The 12,942-nt window shown below is 60.0% G+C and overlaps 1 protein-coding gene across 1 annotated transcript; it reads right to left on the bottom strand.

Annotated features, from left to right (window-relative positions):
- Positions 1 to 877: 877 nt before the first annotated feature.
- GBX1 (gastrulation brain homeobox 1) lies at positions 878 to 9,725 on the bottom strand. The gene is made up of 2 exons (XM_027452929.3): positions 9,088 to 9,725; positions 878 to 3,726 (listed from the first exon to the last, which is right to left on the bottom strand). Exons 1-2 carry the CDS (start codon positions 9,545 to 9,547, stop codon positions 3,206 to 3,208), a joined length of 981 nt encoding a protein of 326 aa, XP_027308730.2. The 5' UTR covers positions 9,548 to 9,725; the 3' UTR covers positions 878 to 3,205.
- Positions 9,726 to 12,942: the final 3,217 nt, after the last annotated feature.

Consider the following 12,942-nt stretch of genomic DNA (forward strand, 5'->3'; position numbering starts at 1 on the left):
TTGCTCCCCTCCAGCCCCCCCCCACCTCTCACCCCCACTTCCCCTTGTCTAAATGCTGCAGCACCTCTAGCTCCAGCCTTGGCGCACCCTCTGCCCCAGTATCTCTTGTGCTGGGGAGGTGCTGGAGCCACCTCACGCAGTGCCGGTCACTGGAGCGTTGCAGCGCTGTGCTCTGGGCTGTGCAAGAGGCAGCAGCCTCCCTGCGATGCACGAGGTTCCCGGGGAGCTCCGTTCTGCACAGCGCAAGGGGCACTGTGCTGCTCTGCAGCTCTCTCCAGCACTCCTGGTGACAGCAGTGAATCTGTCGCTCCCAGCAGCACCAGGCTGAGCTGCAGCTCTCCGCAGCACTTTCAGTTATATTAACACCAGTGTTTGGAGGGTTGCATTGTGTAGTGGCTCTTGGACTGTGAAGGACCAAAAAAAAAAATTTTTTTTTTTTTAAATGAACTTCTGAGCAGCTGAAAGCTCTGTTTTTGCTGATCTAGTCTCCAGGCAGTCCGTGCACAAGTGTGCAGCCACAGCAGGGGCACTTTGCACTCAGAGTTCATGATGGTGATGGTGTGGTGCAGAGAGGGGGGAGATGGGGTAAGAACACAACAAACTGACGCTGACATTGGGGCAGGACGTACCAAACCACAGCATCAGCTAGAAATACAAAGTGAGAAAAGGGAGTTCTTGGACCCTAAAATGAGCTTAAAGTCCTTTCGGTGACACTGTCCCCAACCCTGGAGCTGTGGGAAATTTTCAGAGCCCCGTATTTAATATTGTACTGCTGTGCCATGCTAGGCTGCTGTGGCACAGACCCCTCATGTGGACCCATTTACAGTAACAGAGCACTGCTTATTGCTGCATAATTCTTTTATTCTTCATTCTCTCCCCTTCTCCAGTCTGGCCCAGATGTACCTGTATCAGCTCATGTGCAGGAGCTGATGCAATTGCTGGAAATGGCGTTTTGTCCCATTTGGTAGATGTGTAGGGTAGGTAAGTTAATGTTCTCCCAAGAAGGGAGAAGCAAGGAATACCAGAGCCGTGGTGCTCAGGGGCAGCGCAGCTGGGAGCAGCTCCCCGAGGACATCCACCTCCCCGATCCAGAGCGAAGGCCAACAGATGCTGCTACCCGAGCAGGACGAGCCCACCCTGGGCACACTGCTTCCCTGCAGCTCAGTGGCACAGGGACCGAGGCAGAATTTGTCCAGCCATGGCTGCAAGAAGCCAGCTGTGCTCTGCTGCCCCAGCAGGTGCTGAGAATCCACGTCATGAAAGGATCCTGCAGAACCATCTCAGGACCTGCCCCAGACATCTCCCTGGAAACAGGCGCCCACCTGGGACATCCAGGAGCACAGCTTTGTTGCAGCAGTTGCTCTGTGTGGGCTGCCCCCACACAGGCTGGCCAGAGCCAGGAGCCTCAGGACAGGCAGAGCCACTCACTGGTTCTCTGCAGGTCCAGGAGAACTCAGCTGTGCAGGCTGAGCGTGGAGCCGTGCTACCAATTAAGAGAATATCGCTGCTGAAAAGGAAAAGGCTGGGGAAGGGGCCTGCCCCAGGCAGCGTGGAGATGTGCCAGCCCTTGCTGTGGCATCAGGGCAGGCACCTAGGAGGGTGCATCTGAACATCAGGAGGCACGTCTGTGCTGTGCACATCACAGAGCACTGGCACAGGTTTCTCACAGAAGCTGGGGAGCCTTCCTCCTTAGAGATGTCCCAAAGACACCTGGACATGGTGCTGGGTACCATGCTCTGGGTGGCCCTGCTAGAGCAAGGGTTGGACCAGGTGGACCTAGTGGTGTCTCCAACGTCAGCCATTCTCTAACTCTGTGATTCTGTAATTCTGTGAAGTCAGCTTCTGGTTGTCAGGGGTGCCTCCCACTCTTAAAAGCTGTGTCTCCAAGGGAGGGGTGCCAATGACCAGCTGGACCCCAAGTAACTCAAACTCCATGTCAAAACTCAGAGAAATCCTGCCTGGCATCCCAGCAGCAACATCCTACACACTTGGAGAGAGCCTTCTCCCTGTCCAGGAGCCGCTGGTGGGATTGCAATGGGTGTTGCTACCACACGAGCTCCCTGGCTGATGTTCTCCAAACCAGCAACAAAGGCCTTGATGGCTGCACACCCCGCTGGCAGCGGACCCACAGGGCTGCCTGCTCTACTGACAGTGTGCAGCTGGACCCTGCACAAAACTGGCTCTTCATCAGGCATTGGGGCTGGGTTCAGATGTGAGACACCTTCTGACTTCAGAAGCAGCATCTCATGCAGCGGCTCTCATGAACAGGACTGCTGGAGCTAGCCTAGATACAAGAGCTCAGGGAGACTGAAACTCCTCTCCTGCATCAGCACAGCGAAACCCAGCGCCTGCTGCAGGTTGGAGCAGAAGACACGGTGCCAGTGCCAGCACTGTCTCATCCACCCTGGCCCTGTGCTCACTGCTGCACATCAGGAGAAGCAGCAGCTGGGAGTGGTGAGACAGCCTGAGGTTTTCAAGGAAAGGCAAGACCTTCACCTTCCCCTCCCCGCAGCTGTGGGGCACCCAGCAGTGCCCCGGGGCTCAGTGACAATAAGGCACCGGAGCTGCAGGAGGATTTCCCCATTTATTCCCCACGCTGCAATCAGCTGGAGGGGGGGGGGGGGGAGGGAGGGGCTCCTCGGGGCTGAGGGAGGAGGAGAGGCTCCAGGGCACGTCTCCAGCAGCAGCGTGGCTCCAAAGAGCAGGAGGGCACTGCGCCACGGGGCCTTGCAGGTGCCGGCAGCAGAAACGTGCACAGGAGCTGGTGCAGGGCTTCGGGGCAGTCCTGGGGACAGCAGGCAGGGGCAGGGGCTGCACCGGCGTCGGACGAGGCCCGACGGCGCCCGCGACTCCACCGCCGCTCCCCGCCGTGCCCACGGGCCCCGGCCCCGGCCGCACGCCCTCCCCGGCCCGCGGCAGCCCCTGGCGTGGCTCCATAGAAAATAATTTATTGAAATCACAGCTATACACGGGCGGGCGCTCCTGCACAGCGCGGCCCCGGCCCGGCGCGGCCGGAGGCAGGGCCAGGACACGCGAGGGGCCCGCGCTCCCCGCGGCTCGGACGGACGGACTGGCTGCCGTATGTACAGAGTTTACACGGAATAAATAAGGGACATGTACAGAGGAATGCGGGCTGCCCCGGCCTCCCCCCCCTCCCCGCTGCCGGCGGCCCTCCCGCCCCAGGGTCCGAGAGCCCCGACGGCGCTCAGGGCCGGGCGCCCTGCTCGATCTGCTGGTGCTGGCTGCGCACGGCGAAGCGGTTGACGTGCACGGGGATGGGCACCACGATCTTGGGGTTGCGGACGGGCTCTCCCGAGCGGTTGCTGACGTTGCCCGCCTTGATGCGTTTCCACTTGGCGCGGCGGTTCTGGAACCAGATCTTCACCTGCACCTCGCTGAGCTTCAGGGCGTGCGCGATCTGGGAGCGCTCCGTCAGGCTCAGGTACTTCTTGCAGTGAAATTCCTTCTCCAGCTCCAGCAGCTGCTCGCTCGTGAAGGCCGTGCGCCGCCGGCGGCTCTTGCCGGCCCCGGAGCCCGGCGGGGTCTGCTCGGCCGCGGGGCCGCCCTTGCCCTTGCCCTTGGTGCCCAGCGCGGCGGCGGCCGAGCCGTCCAGGAAGGGCTCCTCCTCGCTGTCGCCCGCCGAGCTCTCCTCCTCCCGCTCGCTGCACGGCGTGGCCGCCGACTTCACCTCCAGCTTCTCCTCGTCCGAGCTGTACGCCTTCCCGTCTGCGGGGCACACAGCGTCAGCGCCCGCCCCCGCGCTCCCCGGAGCCGCGGCCCCGGCGCGGGGGCTCCCGGCCCCCTCCGCCCCCACCCCCCACCCCCGGCAGCCGCATCCCGCGGGCCCCGCGCCGCCCCCCGCGGACGCGGCGTCCCCAGCAGCCGGCGTTGCCGCGGGGTGCCGCTGCCCCGGAGCCCCGCAGGCTCAGCCCCGCGCTGCCCGCAGCCCAGACCCGCTGCATGCGCAGGCATCGCGGGGAGCGAGGCACCCCCGGCACCTGCCGCCACCCGCAACCCGGCTGGAGCAGCACCCGTGCCTCATCCCAGCAGAGCACACAGCAGTCCTCCCACGGCTTGTCCAGACCTCTGCATCCTGACAAAATCGGTGCTTGATCCCTGAGCTCAGCCCTCCCTCTGCCCCATCCCACTGCATCTATTCGGGTTCATCCAGAGCAGGGCCGGCCCAGAGGAGCCAAACCTTCCTGGGGACAGCAGCCTGAGCCGGTTCCAGGCAGCAAACCTTTCTGCAGGGCTCCACAGCACACGGAGCATCCTGCTGCCATCTCCCCGCTCCTGGCCCTGCACTACAGCAGAGGTGTGCAGCCAGGGAGCAGCATGCTTAGGCAGCTGATGATCAAGGTTTAGCTTCCCCTGCCATTCTGTGCAGGGAGGAGGTTAGAGGCTGCCAGCATCACCCTACAGACAGGACCGCATTCCGGGCCACCCACACAGGAGGAAGAATTTGAACCACAGGAGACACCTGTGCTATGTTGCCTGCAAGAATACTGGTAGAATATGGGGGGGGGGGGGGGGTGTGGAATCCACCTTCTTGCTGCTTTCTTGTGATCCCAGCCGGTGCCTCCTGAATGGTTAAACAGCCATGGAGCAAAGAAGAACATTGGTGGGTACAATGGGGAAGAAAGAAGCTTGGAAGCCAGTCACTTCCCTGATAGAAAGGCTCCAGCAAAGACCTCACAGGAGACAGAGAGAAGATGGTCCTGCCCATAGCTAGGGGTGATGAAGGGAGAGGATCCATGGTCACCCACAAGGAGATGAAAAAGTTTTGCCATCACACCGAGACTAGAAGAGATCAGCAAACTCCAAGCTGAATCCAAAGGCAGGAACTGCTGCTGAGCTAGTCCTGAAGCACCACCAGTCAATATAATCCTACACACAGGAGCAGCAGCAGCCCTCCAAACTTCTAAGCAGTCTCCAGGGAATGGCACATGCACTCTGGGCCACTGGAGCTCCAGAAAGCTCACTTCATTCTCAGTGGGGAAGGGAGGACAGCCCTCAGATGCCTGAAGGTGCAGGGTTGTGAGCACACCAGCAGCAGCTGTAAGAAACTGCCTGAGCCCAGGAGACCTTCTTGTGAGCCTGGATGTTGGGGAGTGCCTACATCCCCTGTCAGTCCTGCAGCAAGTCTGTGGCTTCCAGAGAGCAGGTGAGTGACTTTGGAGATCTAGAATTTTGTCTCTGTTCCTCCTGTATTACACAGAAGAAACACCTGCATCTCTATTTTGCTGCAGAAGAATAGACAGACCTTTCTTCACGAGGGCCTAGGGGTAGGGAGAAATCTTCCATATGCACAGGAGTGTAGTAAAGACCTAGAAAATTTGTGCTTGGGGGACTGAGGAGCAGCAGCAGGTGGCATGAAGCACTTTGGCTGTCGGTGCATGGCCTCCTGCAAGCATTAACTCTGCTCAAGAAAATGAGAGCTTTCATTTCTGTGTACCCCTTCTACCCACCGGAGCACAAGGACTGACAAGGTAAGAAAGCTCTTCTGAGGACATCATTGTCTTCACCAAGAGTACCCATAAGTCCTGCCCTGACTCTGCTCTTCCCTGCTGATGGAGGATGGGATCAGCAGCCACCCTATCAGACAGTACTGATCTGGGAGTTTGCTCTTGTAGGTCCCGACTGGACCAAGGGACTGGAGAAACTCTGAGCTACCAACTGTAATGTGTCACCTTGTAAAACACGTACTATCTCTGGATACACTTGTCTTAGCCAGGCCCCAGATTTTAAAGTCTCTGACTAGTCTGTATCTTACAGAAGATTGAGTTGGCAGTAAGGAACTCAGAACCACATGACAGAGTCTAAACTGGGTTTTTTACAAAGAAAATTGTTATGTTGGTCTGCTAATCACCTGGCATGTCCTCATCAGGGAGGTAGTGGAGGCAGCAGAACCCACCCATTAGGTGGGGAGGTACACGGAGATTTTCAAAGGCCTTTGAGCAGGTTGAGAAGCTGTCACGAAGCAAAGTATTGTGCCTTTGAAAAATCGACAAGAACGCAGTAGACCAAGAATAAGATTGATCCATCTCTTTGCTCTTCACAAAGTCCCAGCTGTTCATTGATCTTATTATGGACTTGATAAGCACAGTGATGAGAGACCGGTGAGTATTACAGGTAGCAACATTATTCAAGCAGGATCAGGGGGACCCAGATCAAGAATGGGTGTTGTGACAGCCAGATGAGCACTGTGTTGATAAACACTCAAGAGCTCTTTGTCATGCTCATAGGAAACAACTTAAAGCTTCCGATCCTAACTGAACATGGATTTACTACATCAACTGAGGAGACTTCAGATGTTGGTGGAGACCTCTGCAACTCAGGAACAAATGTGCTCTCAGAGGAGGTGTGGAGGACTGAGGGCATTGAATACCATTGACTGCCTGGGGGTCACACTCCTTGGTGTAGCTGTAGTTACACAGCAGCCTCCAGGCTTTTCTGCTTCTTACTACCAGTTTCCCCTACATGCCACTCCCCTCCCAACAAGTGTGACAAGAACTGGTAGCAAGTTTGAAACACAGTAGATGCAGAGAGAGGTCCTAAAATAGAGCATTGACTCATTTGACTGATCTGGCAAGCAACTGACTTTGTCTCTGCAGGCACGTGTGTGATGGAGGTGCCAATGGAGTCTAGGGACAGAATTATACCCTGAAGAGGGTATAACTGATGTCAGCAAGACAGACAAAAGGAGCTACTTCACATGGTTCTTCTACAGATGAGAGATCTGTGGAACACCTTGCCTCAGGGAAGTGGTTGATGCCAAGTTTGTCTCTCCTTTCTGGTGTACTCCAAGGGAGACTAGGTAAGGTCAAAGAAGAAGAATTGGTCAGAGGTTACTCAATATAGAGAAATAAAAGCTAGCTTGGGAAGCCACTGAAGTGCAGGTGGCTGGATGCTGGGGAAGTGTCATTTTTGGAAAGTATTGCATGGGCTTGTGCTCTCTTACTTTTCTCTGGACAGCTGCTCTTCATCAGGGTCATGGACAGGATGCTAGAGCAAACTGCACTATAGGTGGTTTTAGGAATCTCCTGATATGAATCATCTTTCTCTGACTTTCTCAACAGTGAAAAAAAACCACAGCTACCATCCTGGTTTCCATCTGAGCTGGTTGATAAAATAAGCCCTATTGTCCATCTGCAAGGGATGGGTACAGTCAGGAGAAACATTAGGTAAAGACAGACACATTTGATCCGACACATCTTCTTGGGCCTGGGCAGAGGAGCCCACACAGCTCCACATGGGCAGAAGGACAAGCATCTTTCGTGGCTCCAGAGCAAGCACAGTGCTGAGAGACAGCCAATATGCAGCAGTGAGCAAACAGCAGCAACAAGACATATTTCCTTCCATCACACGAAGCAGTCACAACAGGGTGAGCCTTAGAGATACAATTTCTCAATTTCAGAAATGTCCAATTTTCAGAACAGCTCATCTGAGTCCCTCAGGAGGAGAGAACACGTTGGGCTTATGTACAGAGGAGCCATGGAGGGAGATCAAGCACAGTACAGTTCATTTCCCTATAGACCAAGAGGCTGTGGTCATACAGACAGCGGGTGGCCTGGGCAGTTCTGCCCCCTGAGGAGGCTTTCCAAACAAATGTGAGTCTGCACTTGGTTTGCAACTCAGCACAGAGGCCTGGGAGCACCGAAGCATCACCAAAGCCTCTGTAAAATAAAGGCAGCAGGGAGGCAAAATGCTCCAGTTGTCCTAAACTGGGTTCCAGGGGTACCCGAATGGGGTATTCTGACCAAAGAAGAAGGCAGGGCAAGACACGGGCTTACCCAGGAGAGGCCAAAGGGAGGATGAAGAACAAGTAGCCGAGCACTGCAAAAAGCATCAAAGACTGCTCAGCACGCATCCATGCCGGGAAGCCTATGAGACAAAGGTGGATCTCGGGGCTGACCAGGGGAGGCAGCTCTCAGGACCGACAGGCCGTGCCAGGGGCTGGTTTGTCTCAGTCTCCCCGCAGAGGAGAAGCCTCAATCCCTGCGCTGGAGGAGTGGAGGTGGAAGAGAGCAAGAGCTGGAGCTGGCTGAGAAATACGGAGCAACAAGTCACCGAGGCTGGCACCCGCACCTTCGGGAGCGGCACGGCTCACAAAGGAGAGAGCCCCGCGGCTACGCCACGGCAGCGGGAGCAGCCCGCGGCCGGCACCGAGCGCGATCGCAGGAGCGAAGCCGCCGCCTGCCCGCGCCGTCGGGCAAAGCCGGCGCCGAGGCTGCGGGCACAGCGGCACGGGGCGGCCGGCAGGCAGGAAGGGCAGAGGGGCTCCGGGCGGCGCCGCCGCCGGGCCACGAGAGCTGCCCCTCACCGCGGGCTCGGGAGGGGCTGGGGGCGCCGGGATGCCGCGGCGGGACCCGGCCCGGGGTGGGCTTGCGGGCTCGCCCGCACACGGTCCCGGCCGTGCCCGGAGATCCTTGCCCCGCGGTCCGCCCGGGACGCGGCTCCGTTCCGGGGGCACTGCGCGGCTGACACTCAGCGGGACCGGGACCCGCCGCGGCCGCCCGGCGGCCCCTCCGCCTCGCTCGCCCCGGGCCGGGTGCCAGCACCTCGGAGAGCTCCGCGCCGCCGGGCCGGGATCGGCTCCGGGAGCCCGCTCCGCTCCGCCCCGTCCCGCCGGGGCCGCCCTGCGCCGGGGCCCCGAGCGGCGGCTCTCGCCCTCCCCGTGGCCGGACGCGGCGGGGGGAGTTTGTCTCCGAGCCGCCAAAGTTGCGCTCGCTGCAGAGCGGCAGAGGCGGCCCGGAGCGGAACGGACGCGGTCCTCCCGGCTCGGCCCGACGGGACGGACCGGGGGCAGGTCCCTCCCGCCCGCCGCCACGGCCGTCCCGTCCGCAGCACCCCGGTCCCAGCGCACCCGGCTCCGGGGACCCTACCCCGGGGGAGCTCGGAGGCCGGCAGTACCGCCCGCCCGCAGCCATCGCTGGAGAAGCGGGCAGAGCCCGAAGAGGGGCCGGGCGGGCGGCGCTGCCCCCTGCGGGGGCCCCTCGGGGCTGCGGGACTCCCGGGCGAGACCGGACGGCGATCGCAGCAGGCGACTGGCAACCCCCGGCCGGGGCCGGCCCGCGCCGCTCTTACCTGCCAGGCCGGGGAAGGGGTCCGGGAAGTGCAGCGGCGGCTCGGGGGGCCCCTTGTCGCGCCCCGGGGGCAGCTCCTCCGCCTCCAGGCCCTCGGCGCCCCGCCGGCAGCCGGCGTCGGGGTTGGCGCGCGGCGGGGGCAGCTCCTGCGGCGGGTAGAAGCCGTCGGGGGGCTCGGAGAAGCTGGGCAGGGCCGTGGTGAGCGCCACCATGGAGGGCACGGCCTGGCCCAGGCTGGCGCAGAAGGTGTTGGTGAGGCGGCCGGCGAAGGAGGCCAGCGGCGCCAGCGGCGGCAGCCCCGACTGCAGGGGCGCGTGGGACAGCGCCTGCGGCAGCACCAGCGGCCGGTACGGCATGAACATGGGGTAGCCGGTGTAGAGCAGGTGCCCGGAGCGCGGCGGCGGCGTCCCGATGAGCGAGTCGATGGAGAAGGCGGTCCCCTGGCCGCTGGGTCTCTGCATGGCGAGCGGGCGCCGCCGGCTCAGCCGGCACCAACTTTCCGGCGAGCTCGGGCCGCCGCCAACTCGCCGCGCCGCCGCCGCCGCCGCCGCCGGGCCCCGCCGCGGCCCCGGCCCCGGCCCGCGCCCGCCGCCTCCCGTGGGCTCCGGCGCCCGGCGAGAGCTGCCGCCCGCCCGCCCGCTCGCTGGCTCGGCGCGGCGGAGTGGAGGCGCGCTCGGAGCCGCCCGCCCGCCCGCCCCGCCGCGGGGGGGCCGGGCCGGGCCGCGGAGGGGAGGGGTGGGGAGGGGAGGCGGGCGGGGGTGTCGCCCTCTGCTCTCATCCATCTTCCGCACATCACGGTCGAGTTCCTCCTTCAGCGCCCGCTCCGCCGGGGCAGGGCTCCCCGCTCCCCCCGGCGCAGCCGGCCCCTGGGAAGGCGCCTCCCCCTCCCGCCTCATCAGCTGTTATTAATGGTGATTGATGATTAGCAATTACGGGGCCAGCACAAGGGCGCTTTTGTGGGGGACGGGACGGGGCTGCGCTGCGCGGCACAGCGTTCCTCGGGCCGCCCCCGGGCCCGGGACAGCGGACGGGGCGAGCCAGCCCTGCTGCGCTCCGGCTCTGCCGTCCCCCGAAGTCGGCCCAGGCCGGCGCTCCCGACGGCTCCCGGCCGCTGGTTGCGGGCGGGCGGGATGGGGAGCCCCGAAGGACCAAGCCCTCGCCAGGCACCCGCCGGGCTCCCGCCGCGCAGCGCTGGGGGCAGCGCCCGTCTCCGCCCCGGGCGCGGCGGGGCTCGGCCGCCCGCTGCCGGCCCCCGAACCTCCGCGGCGGGCTCGGAGCGGGGCTCCGCGGGGCGAGCAGCCGCGGGCGAGGGCGCCGCGGGGCCGGAGGGCGGCCCGAGGACGCGCTCTGCGAGCTCGGCCGCGCTCCAGCCGGGGACCGGAGGAGGGCTCCCGGTACCCGGCTCCGTCGGGGTAGAGCCGGGCAGGAGGCAGCGAGCGCACGGACTTCCCGAGGCCAGCCGTGGCTGGGGTCTGCCCGCGCTGCCCTGTAACTGTACAAAGCCGCCGGGGTCTGCCTCTCCTGCCAGCTCGCGGAGTGTGATGCAGCTGCACCTACGGACTGGCTGCCGAGGGGCCCTTCTGTGCGCGATCTGCAGAGTCAGTGAGACCAGCACAAGCTCCTGGACTGCTGTGAGAGCTCCACAGCTCTGCCCTGCTTCGGTGTGCGTCGTGGGGAGCATGGCCCAGCTCCTGCGGGGAGTCCCCATGTTAAAGTGGAGTATTTACAACCCCACTCGGCACTTTCACTGTGCTTTTGTCTACTGGTCAGAAGAAGAGCCTTCAGACCAGTCACCAGCACTGCCAGAAGAGGCAGTCACTGGGCACGTAACCCACCAAACATCGAGGAAAGCACAGCCCTGCTTTGAAAGAATGTCAGCATCAGTATCGCCACCTTAAGCACTTAGAAGCAGAGAAACGTTGGAGCTGAAGTCATGTCTAAGCTCACTCTGTGGTATCTGCAGTGCCAGACCTCCAGCAATCACCCAGGGTAGTCCTCCTCTGAGGACTGCTGTGTCTGCTGGCACTTACCCTCTGACTGGGGGTGCACTACTCTCTGCTTGGCTCCCCAGGATCCCTGGTTACATCTGTGTAAATGCACAGATTTCCATCTTCATGTAACCTCTCCTACTCTGTTCCCAGGGGGATCTGGGGCACCATTTTGTTGCAGCCTTCAATTATGTGTTCTGTGTGGGACATGATGGTCCAACCATGTAAGTGGACACTTGAATCCTATGTGGAGCATGTAAATGAAGGTGAATAGGCCCATCAAGCTGATGACATGGTCCTCAACTTTCCTCCACTAAACAGGCACAATCTGAATTCCTACAGAAAGCCTTTCCTTTCTGCACGTTTTTATACCTTTCTCTGTGGTACATCCTTCTAATCTCAAGGAAACAGCCCTCTGTGGCAAGAGCTGCACTGTCCCCAGAGACAAAGGTGTGGAAAAACTAATGCTAAAATAATCATACAGGCTCAAATAAAGATGGGGCCTGGCAAGAGGGATCCCTCTCACCACTCCCATGCAGGCACCTCCTGCTGACTGATGGCGCTTGGGTCACCAAGGAAGAGAAGTGCTTGTAGGGCGCAGGCCACCTAGCCCCTTCTCTAGGACAAGGGCCCAGGTTCCAGGCTGAGAAGGAGGCTGGCAGGGAACAGCGTTTGGATGAATCCCACCTTAGAGAACAGCTGTGGCACCAAAAGGAATACACTCAAAGTCTGCAAGTCAGCATCCACGTTTTATCTGTCCTTGGCCCAACTCTCCTGTCCCATCCACCTTATGGCTCTGTGGGAAAGGAACCTCCACATTGAAGTCATCTTCATGCACAGAATTTGGGTTCATTTTACTGCTACCAAGGCACATTAGACCATAGAGGAAAAGAAAGCATAGCCATGTGTAAGTCACTGGATCTGAAGACCTGTGCTCAAAAGTGCACAGGCTGTGCATCAAGGCTGTGCAAGCAACTTCCTAATTCCTTAGCAGCTGCAATTTGACCACTTGGTCAATTAACCTTTTATGTGTGACCTTCAACTCACACCTTACACTATCATGTAAGTTAGTAAGGTTGAGAGCAACAAGGAATTGCTGTCTTATGTGACTTTGCTGGGGAAACCCGGAGAGGTGGGGAATGAACTACAGCTCTCACACGGAAGAATGATTGCCTATGCCCAAAAGGGCAAGTCCTTCCTGAAACCAATAACGCAAGTTGCCGCACTGACCTCTGCAAATCAGTAGCTTACACGCTGCGAGTCCCTAAATATGTCCCCGAGTAGAAGATTCTGCTTACCTGCTCACACACTTGTGTTACCTGCAGCACTTGTCCCTCTGCAGACGCTGACTCCCAGTTTACCAATGCCAGGAACAGCAAGGAAAGGATGATCTGGTAGGGAAGGGAAGCCACAAAGCAAGAATTGCAGTAAGGCAGGGGGGGCAGTGGTCTCACTGACAAGGATGAAGTCCGACAAAACTCTAGGAAAAGTGATCAGAGCAAATCTGCTGACAGTAACCAGAGTCACCAATAGTCAAATGATCCCCCAGCAAGCCCCAGCTTCCAAGTGGCAAGGAAGTCCAGAAAGTCAAGTCAGTGGGTCAGGATTGATGTTGGCATCAGGGATGTACAAGGTCAGACACAAGCTGTACCTCCAGGCAGAGGCTAAAGGTGAGAGCCCATGCTTAGAAGCAGATCCTTAGCCAAAGAGGGGTAGGCCCTTGCTGAGCCCCCCCAAGGACAGACAGCCACATTGCCTAAATTGGCTCTGACTCCAGAGAGCCAAACCACCAGGAGGAGGGAAATGGCAACTTCACATGGCCCTGACAGCTCGCTCCACTCAGGTTCACTTTGTCTCATGAGATTTGC

Source organism: Anas platyrhynchos, chromosome 2, assembly GCF_047663525.1.
Source record: "Anas platyrhynchos isolate ZD024472 breed Pekin duck chromosome 2, IASCAAS_PekinDuck_T2T, whole genome shotgun sequence".
Lineage (NCBI taxonomy): Eukaryota > Metazoa > Chordata > Aves > Anseriformes > Anatidae > Anas > Anas platyrhynchos.

Bases quoted from the DNA above. Each gene is read 5' to 3' on its own strand.
- GBX1 (XM_027452929.3), bottom strand. From the start codon at position 9,547: ATGCAGAGACCCAGCGGCCAGGGGACCGCCTTCTCCATCGACTCGCTC. The intron at 3,727-9,087 runs GTAAGAGCGGCG...TGTGCCCCGCAG, and splicing joins CCCCTTCCCCGGCCTGGCAG to ACGGGAAGGCGTACAGCTCG.